This window comes from Narcine bancroftii, chromosome 1 (genome assembly GCF_036971445.1).
Source record: "Narcine bancroftii isolate sNarBan1 chromosome 1, sNarBan1.hap1, whole genome shotgun sequence".
Lineage (NCBI taxonomy): Eukaryota > Metazoa > Chordata > Chondrichthyes > Torpediniformes > Narcinidae > Narcine > Narcine bancroftii.
Genome location: NC_091469.1, coordinates 378343313 through 378368921, shown reverse-complemented (window position 1 = coordinate 378368921; position 25609 = coordinate 378343313). Strand labels below are relative to the sequence as shown.

General features: G+C 38.4%; 2 protein-coding genes across 10 annotated transcripts in view; one reads left to right on the top strand and one right to left on the bottom strand.

Annotated features, from left to right (window-relative positions):
* The window catches only part of jarid2b (jumonji and AT-rich interaction domain containing 2b), a 384803-nt gene extending 382188 nt beyond the window's left edge, over window positions 1-2615 (top strand). For all 8 annotated transcript variants that reach the window (XM_069913428.1, XM_069913423.1, XM_069913421.1 and 5 more), the window contains one exon: window positions 772-2615. In XM_069913428.1, the coding sequence (XP_069769529.1) occupies window positions 772-951 (180 nt within the window). In that variant the 3' untranslated portion in view covers window positions 952-2615. The remainder of the gene's footprint in view (window positions 1-771) is intronic.
* A 361-nt stretch (window positions 2616-2976) lies between these two features.
* The window catches only part of dtnbp1a (dystrobrevin binding protein 1a), a 289385-nt gene continuing 266752 nt past the window's right edge, over window positions 2977-25609 (bottom strand). For both annotated transcript variants that reach the window (XM_069913436.1, XM_069913437.1), the window contains exons 9-10: window positions 16688-16831; window positions 2977-3652 (exon numbers count right to left, since the gene is read on the bottom strand). In XM_069913436.1, the coding sequence (XP_069769537.1) occupies window positions 3420-3652; window positions 16688-16831 (377 nt within the window). In that variant the 3' untranslated portion in view covers window positions 2977-3419. The remainder of the gene's footprint in view (window positions 3653-16687; window positions 16832-25609) is intronic.

The following is a 25609-nucleotide window of genomic DNA, read 5'->3' as shown; positions in this document are numbered from 1 at the left end:
CACAGGAGGTCAGGATTGAATGGGGTGACTAGAGCAGAGACAACAGCCCCACCTGCTGAACCATTGTGTCATTGGCCCAAAAACCTTCCCCTTGACATGAGGATTTACTACTTATCCACAAGAGTAACTGCATTATTTTTCTGATTTTTAACCACTGAACTGATTAGTTTTAAAATAGTAGTTTCAACTCACTTTATTGTTACAGTTTTACGGAACTCCTTGTATTATTTTATTTTGTGGCACAGACTTGTGTGAGGTGTTCTCTTTTTAAATCGGGCCTAAAGTCAAAATAACAAATTCAGATTGTCCTGAAGTTTGGGTTTTAAGCCTTTTCCTCTGTAATAGAACTATTTTATTTTAAATCCAAGAACTTGCCTGTGGAACAATGTTTATCATGACAGCTTAACATAATTTCCATATCGACTACTCAACCATCTCCTTTGTCTTCCTTCCTTAAGTTGATTGTTGATGAGTGAAGTGCAGAGGTTTATAGACTGGGAAACTGAAGCTAGACTATGTTGGTGTGGATTGCCTTTACATACAACTATGCCAGACAATATACTTTTATCATTTCCAAAATTAGCTGTCCTTGAGAGGCTTGTTGGAATGACTGAATTGGTAGCAGTTTTAGACTCCATTTGGATCATGACCCCTCTAGAATAAATTAGTTGAATAATTTTCACCATTCTACACTAATCATCTTTGCAAATGTATCAGTTTTTGTGATTTTTTTTTCTCTCTCTCTCTCTCTCTATTGGTTCAATGCCACAGGATCAAATAAATAACTTGGTCAATCAAATCTGTGGGAAAGCGGCAGCAAAGAGCAGCAGCAACAATAATACCAGTACCAGCAAGCCTGCGCTGAAAAGAGGACCTCGAAAACGGGCGACCATTGATGTGCCAGCAACTAGACTTTCATCCTTGTCCAGAAGTGCTACAAGTTCCCCTTGAAGTTGCCAAGTCTTGTACTCAGTTGTTTTTTTTTGTACTATAATTTGTGAGTACTTGCTAGAAGAATGCAAGCTGTCTTTGCACTAGCTCTAAAGATGACTTCTGTTTTGTTTTTAGGAAAGAAAAATAGCAGTTTGTTTTAGCATTAAAGTGTTGGCTTATTTCTGTTAGGAACACCAGACGCTGCGGTTGGCAGTATTCCTTGGAATGCAGTAGTAGTGTTTTCATTCACTGTTTTTAAAAAACCAAGTCAAAGGGCTGAAGCATAATCCCAAGTTTGCATTTGCCTTTCAGGCTTAAGCAAACATCTTGCATTTGATTTTTTTTGTTACTGTGAACAGAAGGGATGTTTTAAACCCATTTGAACAAGGTTGAAGTTGAGTGCTGTGTTTTATCTTGCAATTTCAGTCGTGCGAGCAGCTTTTTGGAGGAAGGAAGGAGGTAAAACTTGAAAGAAACTGCTTCAGTTTGGCTACGTTTTTTTTTGTTGTTTAAGTTGAAAAAATGCTTTTCTATTTAGAAAATTATACTATTGTTTTTAGAGTCACGGCAGCTTATACTTGATCTGGTTTACAAAGTTTAAAAATGGTGATTTTGAAAGTGAAGTAAAGGTGATATTTTTCTCCTTACCAGCACATCACTATGCATCTGTAATAATAAGGCTGGAAGAAACTGTGCCTGACTTTCATTCGCGAATTCTAATTTTTTGGTGCTGTCAATCATTTTATCAGAAAACCCTACAAAATAGTGTCCTTTATCAAATTATTGAAGCAGGACTTTCCTGCCTCATCTTTGTAGACGTGCAATCTTTGTAACATTCCACTTTCATCTCTGTTCCTTCTCCATCCTTAACAAGAAAATCAGCATTAAAAGTTCAGTTCATTGGTGAGACAGTCACAATGGAGAGCCACTAGAGGACATTGGTGAGACAGTCACAATGGAGAGTCACTAGAGGACATGCATATTTCTTTGTGAAATGTGAAAATGCATTTCCTTCATTTCTATTTTACTTTCCATATTTGTAAAAAAAAGATAAAGAAACAAAAAACAAACTTTGTACATAAGCCTGTAAATTGTTTTAAATACTTGAGCCTTTGTGGGGTTGGGGGGGGGGGGGGGGGGAAAGAAGCAAGAGATGAAGAAAAGCCTTATGTTTCAGTTTCTTCATCGGTTTTGGATGCTCACAGGGTTTCTTGTAACATTTAAGTGCTGCTTACATCACTGAACAAATAATGGTGTAGCTGTTGCCCCTTTCAGTGTATTTTATTGAAACAAAAGGGAAACATTGTCCATTATAACTAGTTTTTCATTGCTGCACTGAGCTTGCCAGTGGTGACTGTCAAGAAGTCATTTTATTTCCCCCCCTCCCAGTTGTTAGTTGGTTGTTGTTGCTGCAGAGGACTGAACTGGTTTGGAGTATTTAACAACATTACTGAGTTCAAGTGTTTTTCAAATGTGGTTGTCCAGTTTTTATGGCCTTACTATGTATTTTGTTTCTTCTTTGAGAGCAGACATATTTGACTATTGCTTACTGATTGACATTTAATTTATTAGTGCTGCTCTGCACCTATACTTTCTGTGCGGGAAGAGTTCACATTGTAATTGCGAGTTTTTTTTACTTTTCAGGTTTGTACTTAAAAGTTTAATAAAACTTTTGAGCAGTTTCTTGTGAAGTTGAGTTATTGTTCATGAAATGCACTGGGGTGAGCTATTTTTCTAGGCAACAGAAAGGCACACTTAATAATCTAGTAGTGCAGTATTTATTGCTTGCTAGAGGCAAATCAGGCCTTGCTTTCCAGTAGTTGTACATTCTACTTCATTAAATATCCTACTGGATCCTTGCTGGTTTTTCACTTTTCCTTTCTTCCAGAATTGCCAAGTCGAATGTTGCCGAGAAAATGTTTAAAAATACATCACAAGTCTGAAGTCGAGGCTTTGCCTGCTTGCAATCATGGCTAAGGGTGTGTAGGTACTTTTGTCTTCAGCTCGTCAGTGAAAATCAAAAAGTGGAGCTTGACAAAGCAGTATTGCAAAATCCTTTTATTTACTGAATGTTAAAGTGCACAATCTTTTCAGTGAAACGGGATGCTAACAATTAGTTCTTAATCTGTAGTGGGGAAGAGAGAAACTCAAGCAGGCAGGTGGCATTACAAGGACCCTTTCGTACAATATACATGTCAAGAATAGAATGCATAGCCCAAATCTGAAGAGAGATTAATGGGGAGAAGATTCATTAATCAAGACTTTGAAAACAGGTAATCAGCTATAATTTGTTACAGAATAATGCATATACACTGTAGTTATCAATATTAATCTCCAAGGGCACAGAGTAATAGAAATTTACTTGTTTAAATTAGAAAAGGCTCTGGGTTAGCTGTTTTACATTTTTTTTTAATACAGTGGATCTTTCATCTTGCAGTATTCAGCTAATAATTTTCAACAAACCACCTGAAATAATATTCCTCGTGTTATTGAGAGTCACTGTCACAGTTCTCTTTTGGATTTGAGTTCACTGCAACCAGACAGGTGTCTATTTGAACTTCCTCTTCATCAGACTGGACAAGTGGAGTGTTATTTTCACTTGTACTGTGGCTGGCAGAATCAGCAGAGGTGGAAGAGAGAGAAGATAATTTTAACCTTAGCTCAGTTTGGCTTGGCACTTGCAGTGTTATTTCACTTTGATATGGCTCTGACTCGGACCCTGTGAAAATACAATTTTACCATGAGTGCTTTCTGAGAGGGGAAAGCAACCTTAGCTCAGCAAGATATCCAAACATTTATTACTAACGATGCTGGATTTTAACAGTAAAAGTTAACATTTGGTGCATTGTATTTATGGATGTTGTAATGTACATTGTACTACAGGGCTGCATATTTGAAGGTAAATAATCAGAATTATGGATCATTTCCTATTTGCCATTTGGAAGACACCCCATCAATTTTGGATTTCATTACGATTCTTTCTCACAATCAAAACAAAATCAGTTTTCACTTGTTAATACTGGTAATAAATGTTCAGCAATAATAATGATAAAAGATGACTACACTATAACAATGCAATAAAAAGTTAAAAAATAGCAAAGCTGGAGAAATTCAGCAGGTCAAACAGTATATCGCAAAGATAAAGCTAACATTTCAGGCTTGAGCCCTTAAGGTATGAAAAAAATGGTGGGGGGGAGGGGCACAGTGCTAAAGACGGGAAACAGTAGGTGCATAAGGAAGGGAGGGCACACCAGCAAACAAGGGGATGGGGGGGGGGTTGGGTCTGAATGGGAAGGGAGTGGAGAGCTGGAGGAAAAGACAGCAGAATGGAGGAGAGGAAGAACGGGGAGTCGATGTCAATGCCATCTGGTGCATGCTACAGAACTGAGTGACTTCATTAGAGGCAGCTTTGTTGGCGTAGGAGTTAGTGCCATACCTTTACAGCGCCAGCAATCACTGCGGTTCAAATCTTGCGCTGTCTGTAAGGAGTTTGTATGTTCTGTGTGGGTTTTCCCCAGGGGCTCCGGTTTCCTCCCACCATTTGAAATGGTGTAGGTTAATTGGGAGATAACGGACTCGTGGGTCAAAATGGCCTATTACCATGCTGTATGTCTAAATTTAAAAATAGATGCAGAGGGACATCTTGAGCTACTGAAGGATAGAGGAAAGGGATGTGATGTTGTTAGAGGGCCAACATGGAAAGGATAGGAAAGAGATTCCAGTTGAAGAAAACTTGGGCTTTGAGGGAAATAGACAATGATGTTGAATTAAACACAAGGGAGAAATTTAAGGTGAGTTGTGCATAAATCACTGATAGCAAAATGGGAGGTATATGACAGTAGGGTAATGACTTGGTATAAAGCAGACTAGTTCACATTGAAAGATAGTGAGACTGTTTTTATCATGTCCTAGAATTAACAAGGGATTAAACCTTGTTAAATTTAATATTGTACCAAGAGCCATATTTTGTTAACTAATATAAGTCATTCAAGCTGGAAACATTGGTCCAAAATGCCCCACCTGCCTGCATTTGGTGCATATTTTTTTAAAATTTTTCCTATCCATCTTTATATCCAATTTTGTCTTAATCACTGCCTCTGGCAGCCTATTCTATATACTCACCACCCTCTGAGTAAAAGAAGTGTTTTGAAAAATAACATAACATAACAATTACAGCACGGAAACAGGCCATTAGGCCCTTCTAGTCTGCACCGAACCAAACACCCCTTTCTAGTCCCACCTCCCTGCACAATGCCCATAACCCTCCATATTCTTCTCATCCATATACCTGTCCAACCTTTTCTTAAATAATACAACTGACTCCGCCGCCACTATTTCTCCCGGAAGATCATTCCACACGGCTACCACTCTCTGAGTAAAGAAGTTCCCCCTCATGTTACCTCTAAACCTCTGCCCCTTAATTCTTAACTCATGTCCTCTTGTTTTAATCTTTCCTCCTCTTAACAGAAATAGTCTATCCACATCCACTCTGTCTATCCCTTTCATAATCTTAAATACTTCTATCAAATCCCCTCTCAACCTTCTACGCTCCAAAGAATAAAGACCTAATCTGTCCAATCTCTCCCTATACTCTAGATGCTTAAACCCAGGTAACATTCTGGTAAACCTTCTCTGCACTCTCTCCACTCTGTTTATATCCTTCCTATAATTAGGCGACCAGAACTGCACACAGAACTCCAAATTAGGCCGCACCAACGTCTTATACAATCTCAACATCACCTCCCAACTCCTATATTCCATGCAATGATTGATAAAGGCCAGCATACTAAAAGCCTTCTTCACCACACTATTCACGTGAGTTTCTACCTTCAGGGAACGATGTACCGTTACTCCTAAATCTTTCTGCTCTTCTGTATTCCTCAATGCTCTCCCATTTACTACGTATGTCCTATTCTGATTCTTCTTACCAAAATGAAGCACCTCACACTTATCAGCATTAAATTCCATCTGCCATTTTTCAGCCCACTTTTCTAAGCAGCCCAAATCCCTCTGCAATCCTTGAAAACCTTCTTCATTATCCACTATTCCACCTATCTTAGTATCGTCTGCATATTTACTAATCCAATTCACCACCCCATCATCTAGATCATTAATGTATATAACGAACAACAATGGGCCCAATACAGATCCTTGAGGCACACCACTGGTCACCGGCCTCCAACCTGACAGACAATTATCCACTACCACTCTCTGGCCTCTCCCTTTCAGCCAATGTTCGATCCATTTGACTATCTCAAAATTTATACCTAAAGACTGCACCTTCCTAACTAACCTTCCATGTGGTACCTTATCGAAGGCCTTACTGAAGTCCATATAGACAACATCCACTGCGCTACCCTCATCCACATTCCTAGTCACCTCTTCAAAAAATTCAATCAGATTGGTCAAACATTACCTTCCTCCCACAAATCCATGTTGAGTGCTCCTGATCAGACCCTGTCTATCCAGATGTTTATAAGTACTATCTTTAAGAATTTTCTCCATTAATTTACCTACCACAGACGTCAAACTTACAGGCCGATAGTTGCCATGCTTTCTCCTTGAACCCTTTTAAAATAACGGAACCACATGTGCAATGCGCCAATCCTCCGGCACTATCCCCATATCTAATGACATTTGGAAAATTACCGCCAGAGCCTCTGCTATTTCCTCCTTCACTTCTCTCAATGTCCTGGGGAAGATCCCGTCTGGTCCCGGAGACTTATCCACCTTTATATTCTTCAAAAGCCCTAAAACTACACCTTTTGTAATATCTATATTCCCCATATTTACCCAATTTGCTTTTTTTATCTCATATCTCCCAATATCCTTCTCCTTAGTGAATATCGAAGAAAAGAAACTATTCAATATCTCCCCCATTTCTCTAGGCTCCACACAGTTTTCCGCTCTGATTTTCTAAGGGACCAATTTTGTCTCTAGCTTTCCTTTTACCATTAACATATTTGGCTTGGGTAAGTTCACTTCTCCCCAGTCTTTCAGTGGAAAGCATTCAACAACAAACAGAAGCAGTACTTGTGGCACAGATAATTAAAGAATGACTAGAAAACATATAGTATAAATCTTGTGAATTCTGTGCTTGTATCCCCTCTACTGCATTATTGGCTTTAATCATTCCTTCAGGCAATTTTTGTTCTATGTGGTTTTAATTTGGCTTCTTTGTATTTAATTCCGCCTGTTAAGAAATGAATCCAGGTGCCTAATCTACTGTGCATTATTAACCTTTGCCACTATTAACAATTTGTGTACTGTACCTATATTAAATTGGCCATGGCCTCTTTGTGAGCATCTCGTTAGCACAATCCTCACTCAGACCACAAGCACAAAAAATCAAGCTTGACTGTTTAGTTCTGTACCAACTAGACTCCACTAGCACAGGTGACATTTTGCAAATGAGGTTAAAAAGCAGCTCAGTATGCTTTCTTAGGTGAATGTAAAAGATTGGCTGATGCATTATTTTTGTCTTCATGGAACATTTTCCAGAACATGTATCTGGTTAAATTATGTAAGCTGTGTATAATTAGCTGTCTCTTTCCTACACTTCAAAAGGTACTTATTCCAAGGTACTTTTATGATATCCTGAGCCAGTGAAGGGTGTTAGAAAATGCTACGAGCTTGTCCTTTTAATAATGGAATCCTTTAAGCAGGCAATCCCTAACCTCAAATTCACTTGGTTCATTTCCAGCTTGAGAGACAAGGTTTCTACAGACATTTATTTTTAAACAAACCTACCAACACCCACAACAATCTTGACGTCTTCACAAGGATTATATTCCTTTCTCTCAAGTCTAACATATCTGCTCCCAGAATGAGGGCTTTCTGTCCAGATCTTCCAAAAAGTGTGGCTTCCCTTCTACCACCATCAACTCAGCCCTTACTTGCATCTCCTCCATTTACCGCTCATCTGCCCTGGTCCCTGCCCTGAGGTGTAACAAATCCAGGATTCCCCTTGTTCTCACCTACCACCCCACCAGTCTCTGCATCCAACACATTATCCTCCACAATTTCTGTCACCTACAGCATGATCCCACCACCAAACACATGTTCCTTTCTCCACCTTCCTCAGGGACCACTTCCTCCATTACTCCCTGTCCAGTTATCCCTATTGGCACCTTTGTCTGCGGCTGCAGGAAGTACCACACGCGCCCATAAACTTCTCTCTCATCACCATTCGGGAACCTAAACAATCCTTCCAAGTGAAGCAATATCACTTTCGAATTTGCGGGAGTCATCTTCTGAATTCTGTGCTTCCATTGTGGCCTCCATACATTGGAGACTGGGAGATCGCTCACTGAGCATCTTCACTCTGTATCAATTACAGGGATCTCCCAATGGCCAACCACTTCAATCTGCGTTCCACTCCCGCGCTGACATGCTTTCCATGGCCACCTTTAAATTGGAGCAGTAACACTTAATATATCATTGAGGCATCCTACAACCAGAAAAGGCATCAATATAGACTTTTCCAGTTTCTTACTCCCCATTCTCCCACTCTTCCCTATTCCTGTATCTTCTTTCCTCCAGATCTCTGTTTGCAGGTATTCCCTCCTGCCCACATTTTGCTCATAACTTGATGAAGGGCTCAAGCCCGAAACATTGACTATGTACCTTTATCTTTGCTCTATGAAGAACACTGTTTGATCTGCTGAGTTTCTTTAGCATTGTGTTTTTATTTTAATCCCCAAGTGGAGACTAGTTCAGCCTTTCAGGCTGCAGAACTCCAGCCATGGGAGATCACACCACTTCCCTACACTTGCTGGGAATTCCACCTGTTCCAGGTAAATTTGGGGTAAGTAACACTGGGAGAAATAAATTGCCAGAGAAAATTTTATTTTGATCATGTACATTTTTACACCCTTTTATTTAATATTTTGAGTGATTTTACATGTCAAAAACAGGTCTGCAAGATGGTGAGTGGGACCACACTGCTATTGCCACTATTTCTCATCATTGCAACTGGCTGTGTTCAGGGCCACCGTCTAATAGCATTGAAACATTTTCCTCCTATCCAGAGAGCCAGGAGTACTGTTTTCACGTCTGAACTGCACATAATTCTTATTGCATTCGTGAATGCATCTCACATCTTCCCCTCACTGGATTCTATCTACCACAAGGTGGCAGACTCACACTGTCACAACCCTCACATCATCCTTCACCTTTTCCATGGGCTCCCACTGCCAGTCACTCCTTCCTTTTTCACTTTCCCCTGGTCTGCTCATTCCTCCTCACCCAAGCACCTAAATGGCCCTTCAAAATGAGGTAGAGAGATTCATGTGAACCTCTTTAGACCAACTCTCTATACTGGCAAGACCAGGTATAGACCAGCTAACCATTTTGCACAATGCGTATTCCTTGCCACTCCCAAAGCCGGAGTGCCTTTCTCCATGGCCACAGAGCTGCGCAAACCCAGTGCAACAAAATCTCATTCCACTTGGGTAGCTTGCGACTCAAAAGTATGAACACTGAATTTTCCAATTTCAGGTAACTTGTGCCCTGTGTTCTATTCCCACTCCCTTCAGTCCCTCGAAGGGCTCTCTCTGCATGTTTACTTTTTCAAGAACCTACTTGCTATCAAGACTTGGTTCACTGCCCTACCTGTTTCTATCTACCCATCACTCACATACCAATGCAGCTGGGTTTCTTCTCCCTTGGTTCACCCTCCCACCCATCTGATCATGGCACCTATCAACTACCAACTTTTGTCTCACTTCCATGAACTGGCCATTTTTCCTCTACCCTCTCAGTTCTGACATAGGCTCGCAATCATACCTTTCCATCTACAAATGCTGTCTAACCCAAGTTCCTCTGGCAACTGCAGTTTCTTGTTACTCCATCCAACAAGCGGTCAGGCATTGGTGGATCCCAAAGCGAGGATACATGAGAGAACCTTTTCAGGAACAACTGGAAGTTGTATTTTCTCCTTAAGTCTGATATGCTTTATAGAAAATATCAAAATAAAAATGAACCTGAGATTCAATGAGAGTATATCACTGCATATCCCCTAATATTCATTTAAAATAGTTAATTGACTGAGTGCTAGAGTTCTAGAAATCTAACAAATTTCCAGCAGTTTACCAGCAGAAGTAACATCTGGCCTTTTATCTCTGCACCATCCAGGAACCCAGCCAGTCCTCCCAATAGCAATTCACCTGTAAAACTTGTATTCTAATGTACTGTATTCATGACATGGACTTCCCTACATTGACCAATTTAATAAGAGGTTTCTCCAATGTCTTACACACCTCTGTTCCCTCCTGAAGTGCAACTGAGTTTCTAGTTGCCCATCATTTAAATTTTCCATACCACCTCCACTCTGAGCTTTGCCATCATTGGTCATCAACACAAGCTTGAGAAACAGCACCTCATTATCCTACCAGGCACCTTGATAGATACTCAATTAATCAATTTCAATTCTCTACCTGACAGGGCTGCAGAGACTCGGTCAGGAGAAAGATCAATAGATTATTAAGAGAATTAATTGATGTGAGGGGGAAGAATCCAGAAAGATCTTATTGAATTATAAAAGAGATATGAGAGACTGAAACATTAAAAATCAACTTCAAGAGAATAGTCTTTTGGGTATCTCACTGAGATTAAATGTTTGAAACTACATATTTTTGTAGGCGTGTCTAGGTTGGAGTAAAAATATCAAAAAATTAATAAACCTAATCAAATAATAATTCATACAGTGCCCTCCATGATGTTTGGTTGTTGATGGTCTGGCAGGAACACCGGCATGGAGCCCAACCTGGACACGGCGAGACGAGGTCCGGCAGGAGCATAGGGGAAGTGAAGTTCAATTTTTGATATTTTAGCAATTAGAACAAGTCTTGCTGTTAATGTATCACAAATTTCAGTGATCTCCTTGACTACCATTACAGAGTCAGGGAGGAATTTCCTAAAGTTTTCCTTGAAATTGGCCATAGGCTTTTTCTTTGGTTTTCCACCCCCATCCAGGAGTCACATTACCAGTATATTCGGGCAGACAGTGGTACTAAATCCAAAATGGAGCAGTGGCAATAGATAGAGTTAGAAAGTGTGGATATAGTTAGCCTCTTACAGGATGTGGGTTGTCAGGGAAGCCAGCAGTATAGTATCCCTGATGAGTTCATCTGTAAGAAGTGCATCCAGCTGCAGCTCCTGAAAAACCAGGTTAAGGAATTGGAGCTGGTGTTGATCTTTCAAGAGACAGAGTGGATGATTGACATGAGTTACAGAGAAACTATCACACTTAGGAGGCAGGAGGAGGGTAAATGGGTGACAGGAGAGGGAAAGGGAACTGGCAAGCAGTTCAGGGTACCCCTGACTAACTAGTATACTATTTTGGCTATTGTTGAGGGGGAACGACCTACCAGGCACAAGACACAGCAATTAGGTCTCTGGTCCTGTGGCTAAGAAGGAAAGGGAGGAAATGATAGGGGTTTCCATAGTTATAGTTAGGAGGATAGATGAGAGGTTCTGTGGAGGAGATGGACTATCCTGTTTGGTATGTTGCCTACCTGGTGCAAGGGTCTGAGATATCTCAGATCAAGTTCACAGCAATCTCAGGTGAGCAGCCAGATGTCATGGTCCATGAAGGGACCAGTAATGATGTGGGTAGGAAGGGTGAGGAGGTTCTGTAACTTGAGTTCAGGGAGTTGAGTGCTAGGTTGAAGGACGGGACCTCCAGCCTAGTGATCTCAGGATTGCTACCTGTACCACGTGCTAGTGAGGTTAGAAATAGGCGGATAATGCAGCTTAACACGTGGCTAAAGACATGGTGTAGGTAGAAGGGTCTATGGTTTCTAGATCATTGAGCTCTCTTCCAGAGAAGGTGGGACCTATTCCGACAGGAGGGTTTGCATCTGAACTGGAGGGGGACAAATATCCTTGCGGGCAACTTTGCTAGTGCTGCTCCAGTAGGATTAAACGAGATTTGCAAAGGGAGGGGAACTAGGGTGCCGGAAAATATCATGTTAAATTGCATGCACCATTAGAAGTCAACAGGTTGAAATGTGGTGGAAATGTTCTCAGATGCTTCTATTTCAATGCAAGGAGTATTGTAGGAAAGGCAGACAAGCATAAAGCATAGATTGGCCCATGGAATAACAACATTGTGGCCATTAGTTAAACTTGGTTGCAGGAGGGGCATGACAGGCTGCTCAATGTTCCGGGCTTCCATTGCTTTAGACGCAATAGAACAGAGGTGGATGAGAAGTGGAGGAGTGACATTCTTGTCAGGGTAAATATCGCAGCAATGCTCAGGTAGGACAGATCTGAAGGCTTGTCTACTGAGGATATATGGGTGGAGCTGAGGAATGGGTAAGGCATGACAACACTCATGGGGTTATATAAACTACTCAATAGTCAGCAAGAATTGGAGGAACAAATTTGTAGAGAGATAGTTGTGATAGTAGGAGATTTTAACTTTCCACACATCGACTGAGACTCTCATACTGTAAAAGGATTGGATGGCTTCGAGTTTGTCAAACATGTTCAGAAAGTTTTATCAATGAATATATTGAGGTACCAACTAGAGAGAGTGCAATACTGGATCTATTAGGGAATGAGACAGGACAGGTGACAGAGGTATGTATAGGGGAACATTTTGGTTCTGGTGATCATAATGCCATTAGTTTCAAGTTGATTATGGAGGAGGATAGATCTGGGACTCAGGTTGATATTCTAAATTGGAGAAAGGATCTAGAATGCATGGATTTTGGATAAGTTGTTTTCTGGCAAGGATGTTCGAGGTAAATTGAAAACCTTCAAAAGTGAAATTTTGAGAGTAGAGTCTGTATGTTCCTGTCAGGATCAAAGGCAAGGTTAGAAGCTATAGGGAACCTTGGTTTTCAAGGGATAATTGGTCGGAAGAAGAGGTGTACAAGAGGTATAAGCAGCACAAAGAAAATTAGGCAGGTGAAGAGTATAAAAATTTAAGAAAAATCAAAGGCTAAAACAGTGGTTCACAACCTTTTTTTCCACTCACACACCACTTCAATCCCTATCCCATCGGTGCTCTGTGATTAGTAAGGGATTGCCTAAGGTGATAATGTGAGTGGGAAGGGAAGGTTTTCTTTTTGAAAATTTTATGTGCATTAAAAATAATGCATAAAATTCTTATTTAAAAAAAAATCCCCCAATAGAAAAGGGAAAAAACTTACTAAAACTATCAAGTCTAACATATTTTAAATTTTAGAAGTCAGAAGATTCAGGTTGGGCGATTACAACTTAATTCCTATAATTTGTAAATATTATTCTCAAATCTTAGGTAATCTTTTCAAATGGTATATAACTACGTATTTCAGTATGCCATCTACCTATTCCCAAATACACATCTGACTTCCAAGTTACTGCCACACATTTTCCAGCTAGCGCGAGGGTTATTTAAAAAAATTCTTTTTGGTATTTATTTAATTTCAATTCTGTGTCAAAAATAAACCTAGTTTCTATCCAAAAGGATCTTAATTTTAAATATTCCCATGTAGATTTTCTTTATTGCCTCTAAGACATTTATCTGAAAATTTAGAATTTAATCCATTTAATTTCTGTGGAGTAAGATATAATTTACGTAACAAGTTATATTGTTCCATTCTATATCGGATTTTATTTGTATTAACTCATACTATCCTGACAACCAAAGTTCTAACCAAGTCTCCTCTTCAATATTTTTAAATCTTTGTCTTGACGTGAAGTCCTGATTTATACATTCATTTTTACATAATTTAAATAAATTTTTAATATTTATATCTGTGATTAATTGTTCCAAATAACTTTGTTCAAGTAATATCAAATTTGGACCTAAACTTTCCTTTAAATATGCCTTTAATTGATAATAAGAGAATACTTATTTTGTATTCCATACTTTTCAATTACTCAACTGTCATTAAAGTTGAACCTTAAAAACATTCTTTTATTGTCTTAATTCCTTTGTTAAACCAAATATTAAAGGTTTATTATTTATTGTAAAAGAATAAGTTGATTCCGATTTAATATCATTCCTGGTATCTGAAAATTTCTTATTCCTATTTCTAAATGTATTTTACTGTTTTAAAAAAGGAATATCTCCAATAAATTATGTTAGAAGAGAGAGCACATAAAGTTCCTGAGTGGCAATTAAAAACAAGTTTCTTGGACAATTTTAGCAACTAAGAAAGAATCAAATTGGATAACTTATAAATCACAAGAAATACATGAAAATTACAAAACAATTATACCAGTCAGAATTATTAAAAGATGACAACATTTTTTTGTCTCAAATAAATTTACCAAAATTAAATACAGAACTTCAAAGAGTATTGGCTGCTCCATTTACTCAAAAGGACATTAAGGAAGTATTGGATTAATTACAAAATATTAAGTCTCCAGGAGAAGATGCAAGTACTAGAACAGGTGGGAGAGACTAATGATTTACCAGAATAATTTAAGACAGCAATATTAAGTGATTCAGATAAAAGGGAAAGAGCCTTTGAAACCATCATCATATAGACCTATTTCATTATTAAATTCAGATTATAAAATAATATCTAAAATGTTAGCAATAGAACAGCAACATTTTTACCTTAATAAATATTGATCAAACTGGATTTGTTTAAAAAAATTAGCAGATAATGTAACAAAATTAATGAGTATAATACATTTAGCACAGTTAGGAGAGAAAACTAATGTAATAGTTACTTTAGATGCTGAAAAAGCATTTGATAGACTTAAATGTGATTTTTTATTTAAGGTCTTAAGAAAATTTTGAATAGCATCCATATTTATAGATTAGGTTTATTATATAAAGCTCTGACCCAAAGCAAATGTGGTCACACATGGGCAAATAGCAGAATCTTTTTTATTAAATAGATCAAGTAGAAAAGGATGTCAATTGTCACCTTCATTATTTATTTTAGCAATAGATCCTTTGGCAGAATTAATTAGATGATAATGATATTAAAGTAGACAGGAAAGAGCACAAGATTAGTTTATTTCCAGATGATGTTATAATGTATTTGACTGAACCAGGTCATTAAGTAAATTGTATTGAAGATTAAAAGAATATGGAGTAGAATCTTGTTATAAAATAAATTGTGATAAAAGTGAGGTAATGCCTATAGTAAGGGTGGATTATGAGCAGTGTAAAAAGGAAAGTCAATTTAAATGGCAGAGATGCAATTAAATATTTATATATTAAAATTGACAACAATTTAAATAATTTATTTAAATTGAATTATACACCATTGCTTAAGAAAGTAGATGATGATTTACGGATATTAATAGGAAGGGTTAATTGTATAAAAATGAATACTTTCCTAGAGTGCAGTATTTATTTCAATGCTACCTATATTTATTTATACCATTAAAATCTTTCAAGAACTAAATAAGTATGTAAGGAAATTAATTTGGAAAGGAAAAATGGCAAGAGTTGCATTAGAAAAATTAATCTGAATTAGGAGGACTACATTGATTAATGTTTAAAAATTATTACTAGTGCAGCGCAATTGAGGTTTCTCTCTACTTTTTTTGAAAGAGAAGTCAGCATGGATTTATATAGAAATGAATAAAATAGAAGATAAGTCAGAGAATTTTATATATAAATGGAATTTTTTTTATTGAAGGGAAGGTTGAGAACCACTGCACTAGACCCAATTGTTACTGAAATATTTTGCTTGATAAAAATGATCATGGCCCATTTCATTTGGAATCAAGAAATTAGTCAATGACCAATTAGGTATAATTAAAACTGGCTTTTAAACATTTTCTTTCCACCATATACCACCTTAAGCACTCCCTTACTAATCACAGAGCACTGATGGCACAGGGAATACTTAAACTGGTATGTGAGTAGAAAGGAAAAGGTTGAGAACCACTAGACTAAAAGAAGACATGAGGTTGCTTTGGCAGACAATGTGAAGGAAAATCCTAATGGTTTCTACAGGTATAGCAAGAGGAAAAGTAGTATGGTACACAATCCTTTATCTGGACATCTAAAACCCAGAAAGCTCCAAATCCGGCAAGTGGGGAGAGAGATGGAAGCGCGAGTTGGGCGGGCGAGGGGGAGAGACCGGCAGCACAATTTTGGTGGGCTTAAATATGGCTTTCCAAAATCCGGAACACACTGACCCCAGGGGTACCTGTAATGGACAAACTTGGTCCCCTTTGTATGGAGCCAAGAGATGGGGCAGAACTTAAATGGTTCCCCCCCACCCCCCCCTCAGTATTCACTCAGGAAATGGGCATAGAGTTGTGGAAAAGTAAGGAAAACAAGCAGCGAGGTCATGGAACCTATAAAGATTTGGGTGATGTCTCTTACTGATTTATTCTTGTTTTTCAGCCTTTCACTTTCATTGGCACAACTGTTCCTCATGCTGAAAAATGGCAACTACAGACTCCAAAGGAGCAATTAAACATACCATAGTAGTTAAAAACACCTGTGAATCCAAATGTCCCAAACATTATGGTGCCCTGAAATGAGGGGACTATGTATAAAAAGTGCTATAATTTCTACATGGTCAAATCAAAATGTTTACAAATAACCTTGAATGAACTTTTGAATGAGCACTTTAGTTACATGTGAATTATTTGATTACATATTTAAAACTGGAGCACGTGGGAAAAAAGTGTATTTGTCCCAAACATTATGGAGGGCATTCTAGTTCCAACCAATGTCTTCTGGAAAAGGCAGACTTAAGACTATTTTGTAATTCATGTAATTTATGTATAAATTTCCAAGTAGTTAATTTGGTCTCAAGCCATTCAAAAGGAAGAACATTACCTAATACTGGGGAGTTTTCATTGTTATCTTCTCCACTTGAGTTGAGAAATACATCCAATGCTTCCTGATCAGATATGTCCATGAGATCCATCTGCTCCAGCATATCCACATTAACCTCCATAGAGGACATGCTTCCAATGGGTTCTGGGGATATGATAATCAAAAATCACATTAAAACAAATCCAATATTACACAAAAGAGCAAATTTGATGTCTGAGTTACTTGGATAGAGAAGCAATACTTCGACTTGCAGTACAAAATGTGAGACAATGACAAACCCCATTATTGATTCAGAATAGTAGAGTCTTTTTTTATCCTGATCTGAGTCAAGATGTCATTCAACCCAGTTAAAGAAGTCTTGTGGCGTAAAGGTTATAAGTCTACTTTTTGTTACCCTGCACTGTTGAAGGTCTTTTACGAAGACTATCAATTTCGGTTTTTTGAAACTGATTTGTGAAGCAATGATTTTTGCTGACTCATTGCCAGATATAAGAGGACAAAGACGTAGTCCACCATTATGTCCTAAAGAAAACTCTGGTGGTTCTGGAAACGGAAGAAATGGCAGAAATGGGAAAAATGGGAATGGAAAGAGTCTATCTCCTTCCAAAATAGGATCTTCGAGATTGGAGTCTTTTGGATGAAAAGAAGAATTTTCTTATTTTATTTTTTCTTTTGTTATTATGATACTTGGATGTTACTGATTGTTTGGCTGGGGAGGGGGAGATTTGCACCAAGTTCTTTACTAGTCATCAGCCACTGGTGGGTGATCCACACCCAATTTTTGTTTAGGGGAATATTTGGTAGCTTTTTTTTTTGGGGGGGGGATTTTTATAAATATTGTTTATTTTTATTTTTCATTTTTACTTTTTTCTTAGTTTTTAATTTGTGATTTTTTTTATTGGAGGGCCTATATACGTTCATTTGAGTTTTTATATAAAAATATTGGTATTTATTAATAATAGTAGATATGTCGAAGTTGAGGTTTGCTACTTTTAATGTTCGAGGATTAAATAGTCCGATTAAACGTACGCGAGTCTTGGTGTATATTAAGAAAATGAAAATTGATATTGCCTTTTTAAACATTTAATGAAGTTATGGATAAAGAAAAATTAAAATGATAATGATTTACCTAAAATGACTAAATTTGAGACTTCTCTTATGAAGGTAGCAGAGAAGTATTATATTTCATTTATGTATCAAATATTACAGGATGGTATGAATAAAAAGGGTTGGGATAGATCTAAATTTAAATGGGAAGCAGATATTGGTTTTATTTTTTCTGAAGGTGATTGGTTAGATATCTGTTATGATAGTGTAACTAGATTGACAAATGCACGTTATGTAATGATTAATTATGATTTTTTACATCAATTATATTTGACACCTGAAAAATTAAAAAAAAATATGATTTTAATGAATCAGATTTGTGATTTAGATGTGGTGATACGGTTGGAACATTTTCTCATACTGTTTGGTTATGTATACATATACAATCTTTGGAAGAAAATTCAATCATTTTTAGAATATCTGTATAAGATTAAAATAGTTTTAGATCCAATGGTATGTGGAAAGATACAAATATGATTGATATTAATAGATGGCATAATGAGATGAAATATTGTTTAATAATGGAAAAAATTATGTATGTTTTGCATGATAATTATATTTTTTTAATTAATAACTGGTTGTTATACTCGGAATATTTACATTTCAATTTATATTGATTAGATTTTAATATGTATATTTGACTTTTTTAAATATTCTTTTTTCTTTTTTTTTTGGCTCTCCTTAGGAGAGTTGGCTGAAGGGGGGGGGGCAGAGATTTTATATATATATATATATATATATATATATATATTTAAAAAAATGTTCATGTTTAATTGCTGTATATGTCATATATTATTTGTTTTTTCAACAAATAAATAGTGTTTAAAAAAAATGTCCCTTCTGCTGGTCTATAATCCCTCAAAATCCATCCAATTTCTTCTTAAACATTGCAATAGTACTTGTCTCAATCAGCTCCTCTGGCAACCCACTCCATACACTTAAGAGTCCCAGTATAGAGAAAAAATATCCCTGCCCCCCCCCACCATTTAATTTACCAATTCCACTACTCTGAATAAAAGACTCTCTTTTAAGTTTTTTGGAGTCACCATCTTGGAGGATCTTTCCTGGACGCAACACATCAAAGGCATCGAGAAGAAACCACATCAGCACCTCTAATTCCACAGGAGTTTGCAGAGGTTTGATATGACTTCAGAAACCCTGGCAAATTTCTGCAAAGGTGTGGTGGAAAGTGGAAACACCAATATGTTTGAGCGTAAATATCTCCAAAAGGTAGTGGACATCACAGGCAAAATCCTCCCCATTATTGAGTACATCTACAGAGAATGCTGCCATCAGAGAGCAGCAGCAATCATCAAAGACCCTCACCACCCAGCACATGCTCTGTTCTTGCTGCTGTCATCAGGAAGAGATATAGGTACCACAAGACTCGCACCATCAGGTACAGAAACAGCTGCTATCTCTTCATCATAGACTCATTTAAGGACTTACTTTATTCATTTTCTTTTTTATTTTCTCTGTATTTCACAATTTGTTTATATGTTTTATGCTGTGTACAGTTACTTTCTGCACTACCACTTAGTGGTAATTCTGCCTCACCCACAGGAAAAAGGAATCTCAGGGTTGTATGTGATGTCATGTATGTACTGACAAGAAATCTATTCAATACTCTGATTAATGACTGCCAATGTACCAAAATCTTTTTTGATCACCCTATTTACCTGTGACACCACTTTCAAGGTACTATATGCCTGTACTCCTAGATTCTTCTGCTCTACAACATTCCCCAGATCCCTACCATTCACTGTGTAGGTCCTACCCTGCCGCCAAATCAAGATCCTGCTACAATCTTTGGCAACCGTCTTCACTATCTACAATACCAGATACTTTAGTGTCATCCACAAACTTGCTCATCACGCCATGTAAGTTTTTATTTATATCACTGAGCCAGATGACAAACTGCAATGGGCCCAGCACTAAAATGAGGCACACCTCTAGTCACAGGTCTCCAATCCAAAAATCAAATCCTTCCACCATCACCCTCTTCTTTCTACCATGAAGCCAATTTTATATCCATTCTGCTATCTCACCTTGGATCTCATGCAATCCAACGTTCCAGAGCAGCCTACTGTACGCAACCTTAGTGAATGCCTGACTAAAATCCATATATACGTCTACACCTCTGCCCTCAAGGTTCTTGGTGACATCTTCAAAAACAAAACTCTCTCAGATTTGTGAGACATGACATCCAAGCACAAGATCATGCTTACTCTCCCTAATCACTCCTTATCCATCCAAGTGTGTGTATATATCTCCCTCAGTATACTCTCTAGTAACTTCCCAACCACAGATGTTGGCTTCACTGCCCTGTAGGTGTCAAGCTTTTCTTCACAGCCTTTCTTGAATAGAAACACAGCATTTGCCACCCTCCTGTCTCCTTAAAGACGACTCAGTAATCTCATCCAGGATACCTACAAATTCCTCTCTAGCGTCCTACAGTATCCTTGGATATATTTGATCACGCCCAGATGATTTGTCTATCTTCATGCACATCAGAACCTTCCGCATCTCCTCAACTCTTAATACTGACTAACCTCAAGACACTACTATTGACTGCCTCGTTCCCTTGTAAAAATAGAGGAGGTGTTCATTGAGGATCTTGCCCATATCCCATAGCTCATATAGGTTTGACCATATTGATTCCAGAGGGGTTGTGTTTTTTTTTCTCCCCTGGTTATCCATTTTCCCTTGTGTACATAAAATTTCTTTGTATTATCCTTAATGTTATCTGCCAGAACTATCCCCATCCCCTTTTTGCCCTCCCCATTTCCTTTTTTTAAAAAAAACCTTGGTCCTCAATTCCTGACGTACCTCCAAGTATACACTTGATTCTAGTTGCATATGCCTTCCCCTTGACGAGATCCTGTCTGATTCTTCATTCTAACTTTATACTCCTAAAGTTGCTCTTCCTTCAAACAACCTGTTGCAATCAACTCAAGCAAGTTCCTGTCTTGTATCTTCAAAGTTGGTCATGCCCTTATTCTGAATTTTAACTCACAGTCCTGCTCTGTCTCTCTCCAAAACTACTGTAATATTTTGGCGTATAAGACGACCCTAAAACACCCAGAAAGCACTCAAAAAAAACAGGGGTCATCTTATAAAGCAGATACAAAAATGAGACCTTAAATTCTACTCAAAAAACACAACGTAATGTTCAACTTATAAGACAACACTTAAAGCACCTCCCCACTGCTGCCATAACTCACCCAGAGATTTTCCAATGTAGAGCCCAAGGTCCTTGCTTCTGCCCAGAAACCAGTGCCCCCCCAAGACGACACATAGCTATCGTTCCTGAACCGAGCACAATTGGGCAGCGAGGCGACTTTTTCAATGCAGACAGCACCATACCCAATGTTTTTTTTTAATTTATTTTTCGCACTATGAACCATATTAATCAAAATACAAACATTTCCCTCTTGAATATACACTGTCATTTTCTCTCTTTTTTCCCCCATCCCTTCCCTCCCCACCCCCCTCCAAAAACGTTCAACATATACTATACAAGAAAATTGTGCCATCGACTTTTACACACTGGATCAGTTCATTTTGTCTTCTTCTCATTCTATCATTTTAGGGGGTGGAGGTCCGAGGCAAGCCCTCTCTATTCTGTTCCATGTATGGTTCCCAAGTTTGTTCAAATAATGTGACTTTATTTTTTTAATTGTATGTTATTTTTTCCATTGGAATACATTTATTCATTTCCATGTACCATTGCTGTACTCTCTGGATCTCTTCTGATTTCCATGTTGACATTATACATTTTTTTGCTACAGCTAAGGCTATCATAATAAATCTTTTTTGCGCTTCATCCAGTTTGAGGCCTAATTCTTTACTTCTTATATTACTTAAAAGAAAGATCTCTGGATTTTTTGGTATGTTGCTTTTTGTGATTTTTTAAAATTCTTGATTTAGATCTTCCCAAAACTTTTTCACTTTCTCACATGCCCAAATTGCACGTACTGTTGTTCCCATTTCCTTCTTACAGCGAAAACATCTATCTGATAATGTTGGGTCCAATTTATTTAAACTTTTGGGTCATGGTGTATATCCTGTGTAACCAATTATATTGTATCATGCATAACCTCATATTTATTATATTTCTCATAGTTCTGGAGCATAGCTTTTCCCATATTTCATTTTTTAATCTTTATGTTTAGATCTTTTTCCCACTTTTGTTTGGGTTTATAGCTTATTTCGTAGCATAAATAGCTAAACTTACCGGGGCTCGGTCTTAGAAAGGTCGGACTCGGGGTCAGAGGAGGCAGTGAGTCAGCTTCTGGTGTCGTGTGAGAGGAGTTAATTGGGGTTAATTGGAAAGGAGTAGAAAGGGAGGGACTGGCCAGCGAGGAGCAGCGCAGTGAGTGAGTGGCCCAGTGAAGGAGTGGGGACTTGGGACTTTGGCTCGAGGGACTTCGGTGAGAAGGAGCTCCTTGTGTGGAAAGGTATCTTTGAAATAACATATTTATAGTAAGAAAGGAGGAAATGGAGTCAGTTGGGGTAGTTAAGTGCTCCAGTTGTGGGATGTGGGAAGTCAGAGACAGTACAGCTGTTTCTGACGACTACACCTGCAAAAGGTGCATCCAATTGCATATAATGAGTGACCATGTTAGGGAGCTTGAGCTGCAATTGGATGAACTGAGGATCATAAGAGAAGCAGAAGCAGTGATAGAGAAGAGTTACAGGGAGACAGTCACCCCTAGAAGGCAGGAATCAGGGAATTGGGTGACTGTGAGGAAAGGAGGGAGAGTGCCTGTGCAGAGTACCCCTGTGGAAGTGCCACTCAGCAACATGTATTCGGCATTGGATACTGCTGGGGGGAACAGCCTACCAGGGACGAGTCGTGGGGGTCAGGTCTCTGGCACAGGGGCTGCCCCTAAGGTTCAGCAGGGAAGGAGAGACAAGAATAGGATACTTGTAGTTGGGGACTCATTAGTCAGAGGGACAGATAGAAGGTTTGTGGGACGAGATCGGGGATCCAGGTTGGTCTGTTGCCTCCCTGGTGTCAGGGTCAGGGATATCTCTGATCGAGTTCATAGCATTCTGCAAGGGGAAGAAGAACAGCCAGAAGTCGTGGTCCATGTGGGGACCAATGACTTAGTTAGAAGTGGGGATGAGGTCCTGAAACAGGATTATGTTGAATTAGGTAGGAAGTTAAAAAACAGGACCTCCAAGGTAGTAATCTCTGATTGCTGCCGGTGCCACACACTAGTGAGGGTAGAAATAGGAGGATGTGGAGGATGAATGCGTGGCTAAAGAAATGGTGCAGGGGGCAAGGGATAAGATTTCTGGATCATTGGGATCTCTTCTGGGGAAGGTCGGACCTGTACATAAAGGACGTACTCCACTTGAACTGGAGGGGGACCAATGTGCTGGCAAGCAGATTTGCTAGAGCTGTGGGGGAAGGTTTAAACTTGTTTGGCAGGGGGGGTGGGGAACAGAGTGTGAGTGCAGTGTCAAGGGAGCATGGCCACCTAGATAGGAATAATAACGATAACAAAGGTAGGATGAAGATTAGGGTAAAAGGTAGAAAAGAGAATAAAGGTGAGGGTCATTCTCTGAAATGCATATATTTTAATGCAAGAAGCATAGTGAACAAGGTAGATGAGCTTAGAGCATGGACAGATACTTTGGGTCATGATATTGTGGCAATTAGTGAGACCTAGCTACAGGAGGGGCAGGACTGGCAACTTAATATTCCAGGATACATTTTTTTTAGATGTGATAGTGCAGGGGGTTAAAAAAGGGGGAGGAGTTGCTCTGCTTGTTAAGGAGGGCATTACTGCCGTGAGGTGGCAGGATGGTCTGGAGGGATCGTCCAGTGTGGCTGTTTGGGTGGAATTGAGGGGTGAAGGAGGCATGAGGGTGCTAATAGGGGTGTATTACAGACCACCAAATGAGCCAAGAAAATTAGAGGAACAAATTTGTAGGGAGATAACGTGTGAGAATCATAAGGTAGTGATCATGGGAGATTTTAACTTCCCTCACATTGATTGGGATACCCATACAGTTAGAGGGCTGGATGGGCAAGAGTTCGTTAAATGTGTTGAAGATTGTTTTCTAAATCAATTAGAAGAACCGATTCGGGATGGTGTAATACTGGATTTCCTATTAGGGAACGAGCTAGGTCAGGTATCGGACATTAATGTTGGAGAACAAATTGGGTCTAGTGATCATAATTCTGTTAGTTTTCGGGTAGTTTTAGGAAAGAGCAAGGAGGGGCCTAAAGTTGAGGTTCTGGATTGGAGAAGAGCAAATTTTCATTGATCTCTGTTAGGTTATATGTAATTTGTTTGTCCTTTTTCCTTGATGCCAATACAGTTCTTTTAGCTTGTTCTGTTTTAAGCTGCAAGGCTAGTATTTTGTGCATTTTTTCTCCTAGCTCGTAATACTTCTGTTTTATTTTCATTATGTTCTTCTCCGCCTTATTTTTTGTAATGTTTCGTATTTTATTTTTTTGTCCGCCAATTCTCTTCTTTTTGTTGTATCTTCCCTTGTTGCTAGTTCTTTTTCTGTACTTACTATTTCCCTTTCTAGCTGTTCTATTTCCCGATTGTAGTCCTTTTTCATTTTAGTTACATAACTTATTATTTGCCCTCTGATGAAGGCTTTCATTGCATCCCATAATATAAATTTGTCTTTCACTGATTCCGTATTTATTTCAAAGTACATTTTAATTTGTCGCTCAATGAATTCTCTAAATTCCAGTCTTTTAAGTAGCATGGAGTTTAATCTCCATCTATATGTTCTTGCTGGGATGTCCTCCAGTTCTATTGCAAATAACAGGGGTGAATGATCAGATAACAATCTAGCTTTATATTCCGTTTTCCTAACTCGCCCTTGAATATGGGCTGACAACAAAAACATATAAATTCTTGAGTATGTTTTACGTCTACTCGAATAATATGAATATTCCTTCTCCTTTGGGTGTTGCCTCTTCCATATATCCAAAAGTTGCATTTCCTGCATTGATTTAACCTTGAATTTGGCTAATTTGTTCTTTCTGCTAGTCTTTTGTCCAGTTTTATCCATCTTTGGGTCCAAATTAAGGTTAAAATCCCCTCCTATCAATATATTCCCCTGCGTATTTACAATCTTCAAAAAAAAAATATCTTGAATAAACTTTTGATCCTCTTCATTAGGTGCATATATATTGACCAAATTCCAGAATTCTGAATATCTCTGACACTTTATCATTACATATCTCCCTGTTGGATCTATTATTTCCTCCTCTATTTTGATTGGTACATTTTTATTGATTAATATAGCTACACCTCTGACTTTTGAATTATATGATGATGCCGTTACGTGCCTTACCCAGACTCTCCTTAATTAATTATGTTCCACTTCAGTTAGATGCGTTTCCTGCACGAATGCTATATCTATTTTTTCTTTTTTCAGTAAATTTAGTAGCATCTTCCTTTTGATTTGGTTATATATTCCATTAATATTTATAGTCATATAGTTCAACATAGCCATCTCATACTCTGTTTACACCTCATTTCCGCTTCCTCACCTTTCCCCTTGTCCCCATTTTCATCTCTCAGTTTTCCTTTTTTGAACTCAATGTATGACAACACTTCTAAAACATAAAATACTTCAACCACTCCCACATCTAAAATTCCCTTAACCCCCAGTGTCATTGCCCCCACTCTCTGAGTCGCTCCTTGTCCCTTGCCGGGCAACCACAACTTCCCTCTCCATTCGGATTGCGAATCCGTTCGCAAGTGTCAATTGATTTTGCAGTGACTGCTATTCTCTCCCATACCTAACTCCCTCCAGAAAAGACTTTTATCTTCA